At 48.5% G+C, this 18,873-nt stretch overlaps 1 protein-coding gene across 2 annotated transcripts in view; it reads right to left on the bottom strand.

Annotated features, from left to right (window-relative positions):
• The window catches only part of LOC147716873 (uncharacterized), an 80,488-nt gene extending 63,463 nt beyond the window's left edge, over positions 1-17,025 (bottom strand). For both annotated transcript variants that reach the window (XM_086923777.1, XM_086923778.1), the window contains exon 1: positions 16,879-17,025. In XM_086923777.1, coding sequence (XP_086779903.1) covers positions 16,879-16,896 — 18 coding nt within the window. In that variant the 5' untranslated portion in view covers positions 16,897-17,025. The remainder of the gene's footprint in view (positions 1-16,878) is intronic.
• Between the last annotated feature and the right edge of the window lie 1,848 nt (positions 17,026-18,873).

The raw sequence follows: 18,873 nt of genomic DNA, 5'->3' as shown, positions 1-18,873 counted from the left end.
GCCTGGTGATAAGATGGTCTGTAGTTAATAGTGACAATTTTAGCAAAGCACTGCTTTCTTAGACCCTTTGGATAAGAGTTAACCCAACAATACGCAAGAAGACTTTCATTGAGAACCCCCCTCGATCCTTCCACACAAGCGGCGACTCAAACCGCTCCTCACAGCTGTATAAATGATACATGATAGGAAAATTAACCCTGGCAGCTGAGCCCGGCACGCTGCTAGCCAGTCAGCAGCCTGCTGGCTACTCAAACAGGTAGGACTTAGTGACTCAAACTACAGCTAAATGCGTTCATTGCAGCTCTGCTGTGACCTTCTGAAAACCATGCAGTGTATATTATTTCTACGACCTGGGTGCTCTCTCTAGTGGTCAATGTACAATACATCCAAAATATCGTAGGCGTAGAAAAGGTGTAGACACCGCTAAACTAAGATATGCAGTGGCAGGCAGAGTTTTTGTTGAAACGTAGAGTGGCAAAACTCTGCTGGCAGGGCAGAGTTTAGAGTTTGTTCCTGGGCACTTATTGTGCAACTATCTCCACATGCTGGCCCATGTGTTGTGTTCAGCGAGGGACCTCCTCGAAGCGGCTCTCGCCCTCTTCGTGGACCCACACACCGCAGAGGGTTAATGTGCATGCAACACAAACATGTACAATGCAGATCACAGAACTGAGTGCGAGTAAACTAGGAGCAGCGCAGTTAAAAAATCAAATGTTTGTCAGAAAGGAGAGATAGAGAGATGAGGTGCATTGTTGGTAATTGGTGATGAGGGAATTCATGGAGTAGGAGAAAAAGGGGGAGGGGCGCCACTGTTGCACAGTGTGCGACCAGTGCTTGGGCCAGCCTTGGCTGGGAGTGTTAGCCCCCGCTGAAGTTTGGCTCTAGTTGCTCCCCTGATCACAGCGTCAGTCATGGGCTGCATTTAACATAAATTCTTTCAAAAGCACATAGCCTTGGCTGCAGCACAGAGACCTTACTCTGCCGCACACAGAGGAAATCAATTAGAGGGAACATTTGTTGCATTAACAGCTACACTTTGTGCATACTTTCTAGACAGCCACCACACAGGAAGGGCTGGGTGTGACAGGGATCCACTCGCATTCTTCTGCATACCAATATTCTTCCTGGGCTGGGAGAGGTGGTTCACATTTAACATCTGTAAAGCTTGTGTCCTGCCAACTCAAAAAGGGCTGATTTACCCCCTACTGATTGTTTGGAGCCAGTGCTGGGCTGAAAGGAATTCTTGCACACTTCGAGAGTTCCTTTGAAGTCACCCCATTATCAAATACATTTTTGAGAATACGTACTGGGGCTCTGACCACATGCTTTCAGACAATGCATGAGACCTGTAACCAGATGCTGCTGGATCTATAATCTGCATATTGCTAGAAGACTGCTGTGCTGCCAGGAAGGACCACCATTTGACGGACTACTTCGCTTTTTTGGTCTGTTGCCTGCTGGTTGCTGGGCTGCAGGAGGAACTATCACTCTGCAATCTGCTTTATGTGCTGGCCTGCTGCCTGCTACTGAGCCATACTAATGCTTTTCAAGAGCTTGTTAGCTTGCCCCCTGTTTTGCAATACCAGGGCCATCAAGAATTGCCCCTAAGCACCTCTGCTGTGGGACTAGGTTGGCTGTGAGTCCGGCAGCAGGGTGCTAATCAAAGACTTCCTCACTTTATTGGGGGCAGAGCCGAGCCGGGCGGCCGTGTTCCATCTCGGCTCCCGGCTCCGGCGCTGCTCGGGAGCCTGGTTTGGCGGTTCCCCATTGGCCCGGGGGCTGCTTTCGGCACCCAGAGGAAGCGGAATGTGCAGGACACCTGCGGGGCTGCTCCGATCGCCCCTGGCGCCGCTGTAGCTGGATCCGGGAGGAGACGCGAGGTGAGGACGGCTGCGGGCAAAATGGCGGCCGGAGCGCCGGTGACTCAACTCTCGATGGGAGGTACGCTGACGGGCGAAATCTAAGGAACGCAGGGGCTGCCTCTATTTGAGGATAGTCTCCGGGGGCCTCTAGCGGCAAGACACCGGGGGTGGCCCGGCTAGAATCGACCTTCCCCCGCCTGCCTGACCCTAAAATGGCAGCCCGGTGTGACTCCCAGCTAACGATCGGCGCCTTTGCCTGACCAATCTGGCCCCAGCGCTTGCTGCCTCTCCCAGGGGCGACCCTGCAGACTCTCTCTGTGGCTCTTGCCCGCGGGGGTGAGCCCTCTTCAGGAATCCCTGGCGGTGACCCTCGCCTGCTTCGACCTCTGCGATCTGCCGGACGTTTGATCTGCGATCTGCCATTTACCACTGGCCTTGAATTGTGCACAATATACAATACTCGCTCAGGAATTACAGATGCCTGCCCTTATGATGGCCGCCCCCCGGGGCTGATCTCGGAAGGATGACCCATGACGCCTTATCTCGCCCTGATCCAAGGATGCCTACCCCTGACTCCGAGCACCCCAACGCGCCGAGGAATCTCTCTATCTCCCTACTCCACTGTCTTGCCATCATATGCCAACTGCCTGAGATCTACAACGAGCAAATCCCTACTAGCTTTACTCTGAACACTCGTAATGAACAGGGGCAGCTGAAATTCCAGGAGCCTAGTCCCAGCAGCTCGACGACTTCGGAGGGCTGGAAGAGGTCCCCCGCTACACGGCGGAGGAGGGCACTGGACATCGAAAGCTGTCTCATACTATGTGACCTATTGTTCCACTACACCTCCCCGCCCGAACTTTCTCACTCAACCTTTCAGTACTGTTACTAATTGCACATCACAGGGGCAGCTGAAATTCCAGGAGCCTAGTCCCGACAGCTCGACGACTTCGGAGGGTTGGAAGAGGTCCCCCGCTACACGGCGGAGGAGGGCACTGGACATCGAATGCTGTCTCATACTATGTGATCTATTGTTCCACCTGTCTGTCTATGCTCCCCCAGGTACTTCTCTTGTAAAGCGCTCTGATATCCGCAAGGATCTTGTCCGCGCTATATAAAACTTTCTAAATAAAATAAATAAATAAATCTGCTTGATGTGCTGGCCTGCTGCCTGCTACTGAGCCATACTAATGCTTTTCAAGAGCTTGTTAGCTTGCCCCCTGTTTTGCAATCCCAGGGCCATCAAGAATTGCCCCTAAGCACCTCTACTGTGGGACTAGGTTGGCTGTGAGTCCGGCAGCAGGGTGCTAATCAAAGACTTCCTCACTTTATTTCTGCCCCTGCGCTGTATCCACAAAGTGCTTTGTGCGCAAACAAAGCACTTTGCCAGGGGAAAGGGTGAGCGGGCAGTGTTGCATGCTTAACGCAAAATGCTTTGTCTGCTTACCATGTTTTTGCAGTGACCAGGGTTGTCATGGCAACAGCTAGCCCCACCCTCAACATTACTTGCGGGAGGCAGCCACACTCCCAGAAGGAATTTCCGTCCAACCAAAGATAGAACAGCACAGCCGTCACGGCTACTTCTCCATGCTGGGGAAAACTCGAGGACACAGGTCATGACCCCCCCACCGACCCTTCCCGTCTCCAGGAACAGAAATATTGGGGTCAGGGTAGACGTGTGGGACCCTCTAGTTGCACACCCGTCTGAATAGGGAGGACGCTTGGTTTAGCCCTGCGGTTCCCCAGAGTTGGAAACTCTTTCTGGTAGAAATGTTCTCCCCACCTCAGTGCATGGCCGTCCCGCACTACCTTCACAGGCGGCAGTTATGTGTCATAATCACAAGGGCACAACCCGGTGGCCATGGAGGGCTTGCCAACATTTAGGGGGGTATTATTTCCGCCACGTGGCAGGGTGGAAACGTGCCCATGCCCCACTCAAATCCGGATTCTTTGTGTGCCCCCTGAGAAATTACCACATGACCGCTAATAGGAGCGCAGGTGCTTCTGTACCACTTTTAGTTTCCTAATGCCATCAATATGCTTTTTACGGCGATATAGGGGACTATTTCTAGAGAAACAGCATTACTTCGGAAAGTACCTATGTGATATATGCAGGTAAAGTAATATTTAAGCAATGATTATTCCCAGCATTTAATGTGACATTACAATCCTGCATTAACTGCACTTCTAATGTGTTTCGTGTCATTTTGTTCCCAATGTGGTTACAATATCAAAAGCTTTTTTTTTTTTAATATAAACCTGTGTGGTGCCTCTATTGTGGCCTAGCTGTTTTGCTACTGTGTGAGTGTGTTGTACAAATGCTTTACACATTGCCTCTGAAGATAAGCCGGTCGGCTCTGCGACAAGCTACCAGAGGATGAGCACAGGTTATCGTTAGTGTGCAACTGACTTCCCTGACTAGAATGGTGGGTTCTGCCTGACTAAAATGCATACTCTAGCCAAGCACAAACCACATTTCTAACATTGATAATCACCAGTGAGGATAGGACTAGTGTTTGTGCGACATCATAGTAATTCATTGTTTCTTTTATATTTTTCTTTTTTTTTGCAGCTCCTCTCAGGGTCATCCCATAGGGCGGGTAGTCCCAATCTTATGCATTCGTTCTTTATAAACATGAACCAAGGGATTTTAACGGCACTATGATAGGTTAATATTTCTTTAAGTTCTAGCCTATATTTTAGCAGCTCTGGCGTTTTCCAGATCCTGCGCCAGAACCTCAGGGGCTTAAGTCAAACCTCAAGGGGAGGAGCGGGGTACTAGGTGGGAGGGCCAACAATTGTCTTAAAAATGTATTCTCTGTTTTGACAATTTCGGGTCTGTAAGAATATCCCCATAACTCGCCGCCGTACAGGACTGCACTCCTTGCTTGCATTTTCCTTGCTTGCATTTTATAAATCTCCAGAGGGGGACCAACGGGTTTTGAATGTTGACGAATTGGAGAGCTTGAGGATTCCCCCAGCGAGCTGAGCCAATTTCATTTGCGACTTGATTTGCTGGGGGCCCCATGAGAAATTCTCATTGATGGTAACCCCCCAGATATTCAAAAGTCGATACCCTTTCTAATGTAGTTGTGCCCAAGCTGGGATTTGGGCGAGTAGTTGCGGGTGGGTTGAAGATCATGAATTTTGTTTTACTGGCATTTATCTCCAAGCCCCGGCCTCTGCAAAATTCCTTAAAACCCTCTAGTATGCGCTGTATCCCCATGGGAGACTTAGACAACAGGAGGGTGTCGTCAGCGAACACGGTCGTCGGCACCCTACTGCCTGCCAACCTCGGGGTATCATTATGATGTACTTCATCTACATTATATTTATTAATTATTTATTTGCAGCCCTCTTCCTCCCGATTTCAACTTAAGCGTTGTTTGAAAGAAAGATTCAGTGACAAAAAACATCGTTGGTGTGTGCGTTTGCCAACCACAATTGCAGTAAGATAACAAGCGTGGTCCTGACAGTGAAAGAGGACAGCGCTGCAGCCGGAGCATGGGGATCTCTTGTCTTTATGGGGCCATGTGTTTCTAATTAGAAACACATGGCCCCATAAAGATAAGAAAGCGCTTTGCGACAGCAGCAAAGCAGATAACTCAGTCCGGATCAGAGGCCGAAGGGAGTCAACCAAAAACCCTCATTTCCAATGGCAGGCCAACGTTTAGTATAAACGGTGACGCCAGCCAATGGAAATGAGGGGATGGGCTTCGAGTCCCTTTCTGAAAACCCCTCAACCACAAAATCTCTCGCAGAGCGAGCAGCGCTTTGCGCAGCAACGCACACGAGACCTAAAAAGGTTTGTATTGAAGGTATGGAAGTAGCAAGAAAGATATAATCTAAAGAGCACTGTCAGCTTGATAGTGGATATCTTACCCTTTAATTAAAAGAGGAACATATTCTGCCAGCCTATTCTGCCAGCCTAATCTCCTCTTTACCATCACAAGACAAACAAAGTTAAGCCCAAAGAACGTATACTACTGCCGAAAAGCTGTATCAGACGTTCCATGCGAAGGAGACATCCCTGCCCAGTCCTGCTGTACACAAAGGCTCATGCTTGTGAACTATATTACTAATAGGAGCAGAATACCATGGTCATTCAGGTTACCTCAGCCCTGGAGCAAAAGTTCCCTTCAACGGCCTATAAGGCTCCTCCATCATTTCATACACCTTCTCTGTGCCAAGAAGTACAGCTACTGCACTCCGCTTATAACTGAAGTGGACCATCACACTGAACTCCAAAGATGCAAATGAGCACAACAGCCCTAGATGAGCACCTATTGGTTGTCATGTATTAAAAAAAATAGGTATGTGCTTACTTACGTTGAGTGAAATTACACTATCTACGATGGTATAGTGGGTATTCACTAAGGACATGGGCTTAGAGGATCCACAAAATACAGACTGTGTCAAGCTTCCTAAGGGTGTTTTAATGAGAATTATACCTGCAGCATAGTGTGTGTGTGTGGTGTCGGGTGTGTGTAGGGGGGCGGGTTGCACTTTACTTGAATCAACATAAGTTTTGTAAAAGTCAATGGAAATGCCCTCAGGGCTGTACCAGAGCCAATACTATAGCCCTCATCTCAAGAAGGGGATGGGGGATGGGAGATTCTTTTCAGAACTGTTTGGAACACGTCACTCGTAAGGTGAATTGAAACAAGAAAGTGGCCCTTCTGGCCCGACAGAGCCGGAGTATGACACTTGCTTTTGTAAATATTAGTGAAGAATAACATCCTCATTAACAATATACCATGAAGCTCAAATCATATGCATTATGCATAATTTTTAGAATTCAGTTTAGAGATTCTGTTAGCATGCGAGCAAATGAAAAATAACAGATTCCTTGATGATTCAAGGTGCGGGATAAATAAACCAACAAGGCACGTCGAACATCCAACAGATGCAAAAGACACTCCTCATCCGAGGAAGGATCCGGGCAAAGAACAGGAAGGACCACCTCAGTAGACCGATGAAAGAAGGAATTAACCTTCGGCACAAACGTAGGATGAGGGGGCAAGACCACACGATCCATCAAAACAACCAAAAACGGAGCAGACCGCAGGAAAGCCCCCCAATTCCCCAATACGCCTGGCAGAAGCAATAGCTACAAGAAAGAAGACCTTAAGCATCAAAAACTTCAAATCAACCGTCTCCAAAGGTTCGAAAGGAGCAGATTGCAATGAACGCAATCCCAAAGGAAGGTCCCAAGGAGGAGGACACAGGATAGGACGGGCCGCTGGAAATACAGAGACCTAAAAAGCTGCACCACCAAAGGAGCCACCGAAACCAAAGGAAATACATGAAATGCCCTAATGGCCGCCCATTGAGCCCGAATAGTAGAAATGGCTAAACCCAACTCTAAACAGTCATTCAGAAAATCAAGAATGCAAGCCGGGTCTAAAGAAGCCACAGAAAGAATGTGACGAAGACACCAAGAAGCAAAGTTGTCCCAATGCTTAGCATAGGATTTCAACGTAGAAGGCCTCTGGGACTGCTAAATAACACCAGCAACAGCCCTCGAACAACCATCACGGATCAGGGATTTCCTCTAAAGAGCCAGGCCCGCAGACTCAGGGACAGGAAGCGGAAGTAGAGGGCCCAACAGAGGGGAAGGCACGAATGGTAGCGCCCACCCCGGTGTCACAGCCAATTCCAACAATAGGGGATACCAAGGGCGACAACACCACCCGGGACAATCGGAAGGACAAAGGACCCCACCCTCTTGATTTTCTGCAAGACAGCTGGAATCAGGGGAATAGAGGGGAAGGCATACAAGAGGCCCCGCGGCCAACGGAATCACAGAGCATCCACCCTCCAAGCATCCCGGCAAGGCATAATTGTGCAAAAGCAGCGGACCGTGGCATTGGACTGGGACGCAAAGAGGTCCACAACTGGAGACCCAAATATCCGCCTCAATCTCCTGAACATCAAGTGCATCAGGGACAACGAACCCATGGAGGGTAACACACGGCTCAGACAGTCCGCCACAGTGTTCTCCCGACCAGGCAGATAAATCGCAGACAGGGACGCCAGGTGTAACTCTGCCCAAGAACAAATCTGACGACTGAGGCAACTGAGGGAAAGAACCCTGCAACCCCCCTGATGGTTGATATACGACATCACCACCTGATTGTCCGTCCGGACCTGCACATGGTGACCCAACAGAAGATCCGAGAATGCCAACAGACCCAAAAGAACCGCTTTCAGTTCCTTGTAGTTGAACGGACAGGACATCACAGATTGAGACCAAACCCCTTGTGTCGTCGAATCCCCCAGAGTAGCACCCCAGCCCAGCAGGCTGGCATCTGTAGTGATAATTCGAGATGGAAAAATCAGAAATGGGCGACCCTGAGACAGATGAACCACGTCCAACCACCAACCCAGGACCACTCGAACCTCGGATGACACAGGGATCAAAACATTCATATCGAGGGAACAGGGGTCCCAATGCAATAAAATGTGGGACACCACCGGATACATGTGAAGGCAAGCCCACGGTACCATTAACAAAGATGCTGACATTAGACCCTGCACCCTCAACCACAGGCTCACAGGATGAGAAGGCCCCAACAACAGGGATCAAACAGCAGAGATCAGAGACAGAATCCGAGCAGGGAGCAGGAACACCATCCCCAACTGAGTCTTGAAAAGTGCGCCAATGTAAGTCAATTCCTGTGCAGGAACCAGGGAGGACTTCGGGACATTCACCAGGAATCCGTGATTCTCCAGGACATGGCACACCCTCCGGACATGCAACTCCGCCTTAGAAAGAGAAGAAGCAGAAATCAAAATATCGTCTAGATAAGGAAAAACGCTAATGCCCTCCCCATGCAAATGGCCAACAAGAGGGGCCAGAACCTTAGTAAAAACCCTGGGCGAAGATCAGAGCCCAAAAGGCAATACCTGGAACGGATAGTGCCGACCCATGTCGCAGAAACGCAGAAACTTCTGAGAGTCGGTGTACAGGAACATGGAGATATGCATCCGTAAAGTCTATCGAGGCCAGAAAATCCCCTTGAGAAACAAGAGGAAGGATCACCTGGAGAGAAACCATCTTGAATTTTTGATGAAAAACATAAGTATTTACCCATTTCAAATCCATCACAGGTCTGAGATACCCTGTGCGTTTGGACACCAGGAACAGAATTGAATAAACTCCCAACCCCAATTGATCCCCTGGCACGGGAATCACCGCTCTCTTTCGCACTAGGGATTCAATGCCTTCCAAAAGCGCCACCTTCTTTAGGGGTCTCTGGGACAAGGAGTGGACCTGAAACAGCCTGGGGAGTCTGGGTAAATCCAAGACAAAAACCCTCGGAAACCACATGAAGGACCCACTGATCCGAAACAGTCTCGCTCCAAGAGTCCTGGAAAAAACTCAGCCGACCCCCCAACCGGACCAACTCCAGGAGCAACCCAGTCATGATTTTGAAGCTGGAGGAGGAGGAGGTAGAAGCGCCCGAGAACCGGGATTTGTCAAAGGAAGGAGCACCCCGGCCACTCCCCCTCCTACGTAAGGGCTGACTCGCAAGGCCCCTTCGTGAAGGACCAAAAGCCCTATGTGAACCAAAGGCACGGAAGCGACCAGCCCGTTCAGGAGCAAGCAGCTTACGGTCCTCCGCCGTTTTCTTAACCATGTCATCCAATGGGGAACCAAACAGCTTAACACCAGTAAAGGGGATCTTTATCAACAGACCCTTCTGTGTAGCATCAGCCTTCCAGGAGCGGAGCCACAACTGCCTCTTCGCAGCGACAGAAGACCCCGCCGCAGAAGCAGCCGCCCTCAAGGAATCATACGACACACTCAGAAAGCAGATGAACCTGTTGCTCCATCATAGCCAGTGTAGAAGACACATCTTCCCCCTGGTACAACAATTCTGATAACGACTGAAAGTCCTTAAGCAAAGATTGGATGGCGTAAGAATAATAGGCCGCCGCCCGAATGGAAAAATTAGCAGCAGCAAAAGTGCGTTTCACTGCATCATCCACCTTACAATCCACCTGTCAGCAGGAGAGGAATCCTCAGAAACAATGGTCCCATGAGACGACATACTAGCCATCAAGGAATCAACCTTAACTGAGGAAGGAAACTTCCCGGAAAAGTCTTGCAAAGTATAATGTGTATTCAAAAAACGTGGAAAAGAGCCCTTGTCCACATCCTTCCACTCCGTCTCCAAAACTTTCAAAACAGAAGAATGAAGGGGCAGAGATTCAGGCTCAGGACGCTGATATTGCGCAAATAAATCATCCTCTAAAGGCACAACAGAATCAGGAAAAAACAAATTCTTGCGAATGTGACCAAGCACCACCTTAAGGTCGGCACCCTGCACAAAACGTCGCTTGACGTCAACATCCTCCTCCGTCTCAGAGTCAAGAGCAGGAGCATCATCAGCCTTCGCCTTTTTAGCAGGAGGAACAGCCACCTTGTCCTGTAAAGCAGCAGCCACCGCCAAATCAATCATCCTTTGCAATTCATCCAAAGAAGGAAGTGTCATGCCAGAACCAGAAGCCACATCCAAGGAGCCAGGAGCAGCCCCAGCAGACTAACCACCCTCCTTGACCAGCAAAATCTAATGAACCCAGACAGGTTGTAAACCTCAAACATGACCGCGAGATAAAGGCTCCAAGTCGCCATGGCAACCAACAAACCCTCCCACTGCACGCCCCCAACACAAATACAAAAGCTGAGGAAGTCCGGCGCGCCTCCCTAATGAAGCCGCAAGACCCCAAATACAAAGAAACATGCAGCGGAGGACCAAACAAACAGGTAAGGCAAGGCGAAGAAGCTCAGCAACACCGCCTACCAATAGGGGAAGAAAAGCAAAATCCACTACCATGCTATGTCCGCTGTGCAGGACGCACGCTGAGAGAAAGGCAGCATGATTACAAAAAAAGACTGCTAAAGCAGGTCAAGACGCGTGCTTCCCCGCAACAGAGGTCGGCCCTCTAGCGAACCAATCCACCTGAAACCCCGAGTCCGCTAGAGCAGGACCCGAAGAAGAGGCAGATGAGGGGAAGAGAAACAAAAAAATAACCAAAACATAACCAACATTCCCCGACACCCAGCCCCACTCACCTGCAAAGCAGGCACACAGCACTCGAAGTAGTGCAGAAACAAAAAAACAGGGCGTTTTGCTATTTCTGTATCCCTTTATGGGATTGACTGTCACCACCGGAGGCAATATTGGGAGAGGGAGACTAGAATGTAAAAGTTGACTTGGAGTTTCCATGGGAGCCGGAGGCTCAATGGTGTTTACTGTGGCGAGGAAGACGGACGAGGAGATAATAGGTGAATACAAGAATGACTCAATGCATCAATAAACGGATTCTTCTGTAACAAAGTCACCTCCACATACAGCATATTCAACCCTCAACCAGACCTCGTCACAGTTACAACTCAATTCCCATTTCAGCAAAAAAAAAAAAAACATGACTTGGTGGATGCCATCACCCCAGTTGATATTGCTTCTTGCCACAAAGTCCATCCACTTAGAGGTCCCATCTGAGCCTTGCTCCCATTATGACTTCACCAAATGACTCTTTCTGATCAGCGCAGCACTAACACCTAATCTTCAACACATCCATCGACTCAGCCACATTTCTGAATGTCGAGAAACATGCCACTACCATGTCTCTGCTCAGGACCCCACCCATTGACCCAGCCATGCTTTCCAACTACAGACCCAGCTACCTCCTACCACACCTAACAAAGGTCTTAGAGAAACTAATCAACTGATGCTTGACCAAACAGAAGCCGCTTAAAGCTACGCAGTTAGGATTCAGACAAAATCACCATACAAAAACAGTCATCATTGCTGCCGCAGATGACATCTATGTGAACCTTGACATCACACCACACCTCTGGGAGCTCTATAGGCTCCAGATAAACAAAGGTGCTCAGTTCTGACTCCTTACACACACACAGATTCAAGGCACTACCCACCTTATCCCTCTACCTACATGAACAGTCATCGCTCCTTCCACCAACCATCTAGACACCTCCGCAGGACTCCTACATGCCACATGTCCACCAGATCAGGAGGACAGAGGTTCCAATACATCACTCTTAAATCATGGAACGATCCCCCAATCCACATCAGAGCCTCCTCTCTTGAATACTGCAAGAAACTAAAGGATTGGCTTTTCAATTAACCAACCTATCATAGGCATAGCTAGCCACACACCTGCTCAGCCCTAGGATACCCTCACTGTTGGTAATGCGCTTTACAAATGGAAATAACATGAGGAGTGCACTGTGGCAGTATAGAAACTTTGTGGTCGTTTGTTAAACTAAATAGTCGTCATAGAGGTTCTCTCTTCTTTGGCAAAAAAATGCCCGCCCTCCTCTAAGACCTAAAAGTATTATTGAGCGGGAGGCCTTCTTCCTTATGGTCATAACATGAGGAGTGACAGAGTGCATGTATTGGAGTGCCTACATTCATCTGGAACTGAAGAAGACATTTCAGTTACAAGCTAGACGAATTAGCGCTGCTAATGGTTACTTTTTAGGTTTCGGCTACCGTCGCACTGCATAAGCAGTGGGCGGAGCCGAAATCTTATGTGTGTAGTATGGGGGCCTGAACACGCCCCTCTTCTCCATTGGCTGGCCTCGTAAATGCTGGCCAGCCATTGGAGGAGAGGAGCGTCACTCAGTTCAGGGCCCGCCTTGACGCGATTCAGGGGCGTTTCTGGGTATTTTTTTAAGTCCCGCCCTCTCCTCTTCCCATTGGCTGGAATTTTACCTTCCGCCAATGGGAAGGGCACTGTGCTTTCGCTTGTTTTCTATAGTTACCTGCAAGCTGTAAACGAAATGCCTAGATTAGAATATAATTACATACTGTGCATTTTGTTATTTTAGCCACATCTCTGACCTCCCTTTCCGAGTCCTCCGCCGTCGTACTCACAATTGCAGTTACCATAACCTTTATATTCGACCACTGATCTCAACCCCCTGCTTGTTTACTTATGAGACTTGGAAAAGGAGCCATTCGCATCAGTTATTTACAAACGCTAGTACACCCCGTGATTAGCAGGCAAGTGTACCGAATGCCGAAAACGCTCTCTACAGCATTAACAAAAATATGTTATTTAAAACCAACATTTTGTGTAGCTTCCGGGATTATGCCACTAAGAAATGTCACGAATTATATGCGCGCGCTAGTTATTACGTGACGTTCTGCAGTTTAAAGCCTGTTCCTATTAGTTCATTCTATTTTGGAACTGATGTCTTTCGTTTATGTCTACACACAGCTGGCTCTTTCCAAACACTCACACGAGTGCACCGGGTGAATGGGGCGGACGACTTTGAAAAAGGGCTTTCAGTCTTCCGCAAGAGGCGGAGTTTGTCTCTTGTTGTGGAGGCGTGGTTTCGTTCCACGGGGAAGAGAGGATTTGCAATCCTGTCTTCTGTTGTTCGGCAGGCGTTCCTTGGTGGCCGTCTGAAGATTTCCTGCATCATGTCTCCCACCATCCATGGGATGCATCACGGCTGCGGCCGACATGGTAATGCCCGCGCCTGCTACTTTCTTTGCTCGAACGTGTGTATGTGTGAATCATCTTGGTTGTTCATTTCTCTCAATCTTACACTGCCCCTACCCCCACACGTGGACCGCAGCTGCTATTTGCAATCACTTTGGCCGAGAGGGTGACGTATTCTTTTCACCCGCCCCGGGGTCTAACTGCACCATCACGCCGCACAGCAGTTTATATCTTTTTTCAAAGGTAGAGTGATTCCGAGTCTATACTTTTGATTGTTGGACCTGGTGTTGTTTTGGGTTGTTTAGTTGTATTGCTTTATGGTTCCTTGCTGTTTATTTTATAGTGTTCAGTTACAAGCACCGCGTTTCATCACACAGCATGTGCACCTTTATTCACGCACGGTGCCGTCCGTCTCTTCCCAGCAGGCAGGCATGGCGCAAACAGAGAAGTTTCCCTAAAACGGCTTCCTTCTGCTTGGCGCCCTCAGCCTCTTCCACCTCTCCCCACTGCCACAAAACCCCAGCAAGGCGCCCACAGTCTCTTCTACCGCTTCCCACTGCGACGAATCCAAAGCAGGCAGGGTGAAAATAGAGCAGGCTGCCTCAGATAGCTCCCGCCCGCTGCCAGCAAACGCTTTCAATTTAAATTTATAAGCCTCGGAGCGGCAGTCTTTGTAGGTATTACAGACTATAAACAATTGGGGGTATATTATGTGACGTCGCACTATCTAATTCGGTTTAGGCTACTTCAGGCGCAATTACACAATTGTAATCATGATCATTTTACATTTGCAAATAAAGTGCCATAGACACCAGTATTTTTATACTGCGTCGGGCTTTCAATCACCACTGTTTTGAGCACTTTCCACAACTGATTAAGTTTTGTTGGCGGGAGCGGAGTAGAGCCGGGCAGTGGGAGCTTTCCTCGCATGCAGATTTCACCAAACAGACAAAAGCACTACGTACAAGAAATAACTCACCACCACCTTATACCGTGCAATGCAGCCGCCACCCCACGACCTTCTTCACTACACATAGACATACACGCACGGACTAGCATTATCTTTCTACTATAATACCCTCCCTCTTTATACTAAGCCATCCACCACCCAACTACTACGACCCTTGCCCTACTCCAGGCACTGCCCTCCTAATAACCAAAGCCTTTTTAAATGACCTTTCCCCGGGGAAATGTTTTATTAACAGTGTGTTAGCGTTTTATTCAGTGTACGTTGTCGAAGGGGCGCGGGGCTTGGCACAGCTTAGATGGTACTGGCAGGCCGGTGTCCATTGTAAATTAAACCAATTTCCAGGATCCTTTTTTCACGGTGCCTACTTTCTGATACGCGGAAATGTGTCTCCCGTGGAGTGGAGGTCAGAGCCCCTCGTGCCCCCAACAATCTTTGTTCCTCTCTCCGGGCACCTACGTGTGCCCGGGGATACTACACGTTAAGAGCTCCGGAAATGGAGGGGCGTGTTCGAGCCCATCGGCTTCTGGGGACGAGGCTTGTTTTGCATATCTCACCCACTACCCCCTTCTTCCACGGAACTGATGGGCAGCTGCTGTGTGCAAACCCAGAGAAAGTCCTGAAGGTACGACATCTTTATTATTCCCCCCAATCGCCCCCTCTGTTTGGCAAACTTTTCTTTTTGCTTGGGATAGTTTGGAATTCTTTTTTTTCGTGTCAACCTCAAACCCCCACCCCTGTCCTCATTTTAAAGACACTATTTCCTACGCTGGCTCCCCGCTTGTCAAAGTTGTAACATGGGTCATTTCACATGAAAACGCTGGCCAAGCTGTGCCGTTTTCTCAGGAGGAAGGAACCCGTGGTCATGGGAACTTGCACCCAATTTGTGTGACCACATTACTAGCATTATCCTGGCAATCTTTTTTTACAATGTATAGTTAAACCACTTTTTAAAATTTTTACACTGAATGCATTTGTCCATAATAGTTTTGAGCAGTAGCGGGCCCATATGCATTTCTTCAAGTGAATGGTGACTAATAAGTTGAGTGTAGATGGGGGGCCACGGTGCGCTGCTGTGTTTTCTGCTCCCATGGTGTAGCTCACCGAAGCCCTGAAGTGCCTGTCTCATTGTTTCCTCGCAGGGGACAGTTTTGCGGTGAATGCCTGCCTGGCTCGCAAGGGGATCGAAGACTGGATGGTGAAGCAGAAATGTTCAGGCAGTGGGGGCTCCTCAGGACCCCAGAACCAGGTCTGTCGTCATAAGGCTGGCTGCGTGTTCCACCACTCCAGGATACGTAGGGGCAAACACATGCCCCCCTTTCTCGCCTTTCAATCAATATTGCGTCTGAGTCTGCGCAGACCTTTAAAAGCCAGCGTGCGCTTACAGTGGGCTGCGGAAGCATCTTTGCCTAAAGTGGTCAGGCAAAAAAAGTATTTCTAAACTCCTGTGTAACCTATTTCATCCTAAGCAGCGCCTTTTATTGTAGAGCACCACCTGGTTATCAGCATATGCACTTAGGGACTTTGAGAGAGTTTTGGCACACTCTTTAAAACTTTTCTACAGTGACACGTATACCATGCATCATCGCCATCCTCACGGGCTAGTTCTGCCCCAGCGTAAGGCGCTGTGAAATTTGCTGTTACTGCACCTATTATCTCCTCAAATGGTTACAGTAATATGTGCTTTGTGTGGGGGGTGGGGGGGCTCTGTGTGGGGGGGCTCTGTGTGGGGGGCCTCTGTGTGGGTGTGGCTCTGTGTGGTTGTGGGGGTGGCTCTGTGTGGTTGTGGTGGGCTCTGTGTGGGTGACTGTGTGGGTGTGTGTGGGGGGCTCTGTGTGTGTGGGGGGGCTCTGTGTGGGGGTGCTCTGTGTGTGGGGGTGGCATTTGCAAGAGATTAAGCTTTTGCCATTGTAAATGACAATGCCATTTATTTATCTGTTTTCAAAACCAACACATAAATAAAAATGTTGTCATTTACAATGCCAATAGCTCTAACTTTTGCAAAGGCGAAACTGTTGCATTGTAAATGCTTGTTCTAATGTCGCAGCTACTTAACATATGTGCTTCAGACCAGTTACCCATCTATCTTGTCAACTTATGAAGTTAAGCCCAAATGAATACAAATAAAACTAGACTAAGAACATCCTAGAAAGTGGTCATCGTATTTCTCCTGTTGACAGACCTTGAAATGTTAAAGATATTTTGGTAATTTGTTGACTCATCTGTGACTATGTAAAATCTGGTTATACTAATACGTACATCGAGATATGTCAAGATCACATATATCCTGCTCTTGGACGTTGTCAGCCAAGCCTCGGCCCGGGTTTATGGACCTGGCTTTGCTGCCCAACCGTGCGCGGTAGGTTTCCAACTTGCTACTTCATTTTCCTTCGATTAGATCAAGGATTATTCCTAACAGTCTCTCAACACCCTCATATACCAACCGTTTCTCGCAGATAACCTAACCCACCTACCAACTTCTGGCGACAATGTGTCGATACAACCTTTACTCCTGCTACCGCAAAGAAACAGTAGCCTCGTATGCTGACTGAAGTGAATTCCTACCTGCTCCGCCATTTCCATAGTAGTTAATTGTGCTGCAATATTTCCAGGAAAGTTTTATTTTTCAGACTGAAATCTGTGTTCCGGTGATACACCCTTAACGAACACCTCTTGTCCCGTAATAACGCCAAGTACGGCCAGAGTCAAGGGGGGGGGGGGGCAACCGGGTAAGTGCATCCAATCATATTCGAGGAAACATATTGAAGTTATAGTGTGGGAAGCGTAATGACCTTGGGTTGGTTGTGGAAACGCTTATCTCTGGATTGGGTATAGGATTTCTCGGTGTTCATTGGCTGTACTGTATAATAGCCTGTAACATGGTAGATGATTGGGTTGGTAAAACGCTGCCCAATTGGTCATTGGCTACGGTGTTCGGGAAGTGCATGTGATGCGTCTCAGCACAGAATTTGCCCGCCGGTCTTCCGCGTCCAGGTCCGTCGGCAGGTTTCTGGTGTGGAGGAGGTAGTTTTGGCTGTTTCTGTAAACATGGGTTTCCACGGAGCACAGAGACGTCACCGTTAGACCTGCGAGAGATTTCATATCACAGCTTGTATTTGAACGCAATTTCAATATGTGTACTTGAGAGATAACATATTACGTGCTTACTTGCGGTGCTTCACTTGTAAACCAATAAGTGCCGAGGCCCTTTCGCCAGGAGCTCCCTGCAGCTTGCACTACACATTGCTCCTGCCAGTGCTGCCAATGACAGACAGTACCATCACAACTACTCCCCTCCCTGACAGCTCTCACAACATCCGCACACCACGTATAGCGTATCTCCCTCATCGGGCCATAAATCTCAGGCTGCTTGTTTCTGTCGCTCTCACATCCTAGCCCAACCGTTGCTGACCAGTCTGAAACAAGCATTGGAAATGCAATAGGGCTCGCATTAGGAAAGTTTGAGCTATTGGTCTTATAAATGATTTTTTTTATTTATGTGTCATTTTTTTAAAATAGCTAAATTAATAGCTTTGTCATTTACAATGCCAATAGTTATAACTTTCGCAAATGTGACACCTATAGCATTTGTAATGCAACATGTTTTGTATTTACGTCACTTAGATGTATTGATATTACAAATAACAATGGCTTTTAATTTTTTTAAATAATTAATACTTAAATAATTTATTTAATTTGTAATGGCAATAGCTTAAACTTTTGTAAATAACTTTTGTGAAGATTATGTTCAGTGTTTTTTATTGTGACGGAAATCCAAGAACAGAAGTGAAATATTAACATCTTTTTGTGATTTGTAATAAAGCGTGAAAGCTTGAAAACAGCTTGAAACATTAAAAGAACATATTTGAACCAGTGATGCTGAGGTAGTGCTGAGTGATGCTGTGGTTGCGCTGAGTGATGCTGTGGTTGCGCTGAGTGATGCTGTGGTTGCGCCGAGTGATGCTGTGGTTGCGCCGAGTGATGCTGTGGTTGCGCCGAGTGATGCTGTGGTTGCGCCGAGTGATGCTGTGGTTGCGCCGAGTGATGCTGTGGTTGCGCCGAGTGATGCTGTGGTGATGCTGAGTGATACTGGGGTGGTGCTGAGTGATACTGGGGTGGTGCTGAGTGATACTGGGGTGGTGCTGAGTGATGCTGGGGTGGTGCTGCTGAGTGTTGCTGTGGTGGTGCTGAGTGGTGCTGTGGTGATGCTGAGTGGTGCTGTGGTGGTGCTGAGTGATGCTGTGGTAGTGCTGAGTGATGCTGTGGTGGCGCTGTGGTGATGCTGAGTGATGCTGTGGTGGTGCTGAGTGATGCTGTGGTGGTGCTGAGTGATGCTGTGGTGCTGCTGAGTGATAATGTGGTGGTGCTGCTGAGTGATAATGTGGTGATGCTGGGGTAGCGCTAAGTGATGCTGGGGTAGCGCTGAGTGATGCTGGGGTAGTGCTGAGTGATGCTGGGATAGCGCTGAGTGATGCTGTGGTAGTGCTGAGTGATGCTGTGGGGGTGCTTAGTGGTGCTGAGTGATGTGGTGGTTCCCCTGAGTGATGTGGTGGTGTCCCT

Source organism: Lissotriton vulgaris, chromosome 5 (genome assembly GCF_964263255.1).
Source record: "Lissotriton vulgaris chromosome 5, aLisVul1.2, whole genome shotgun sequence".
In the NCBI taxonomy this organism is placed as follows: domain Eukaryota; kingdom Metazoa; phylum Chordata; class Amphibia; order Caudata; family Salamandridae; genus Lissotriton; species Lissotriton vulgaris.
This window is presented reverse-complemented; position numbering and strand designations above follow the sequence as displayed.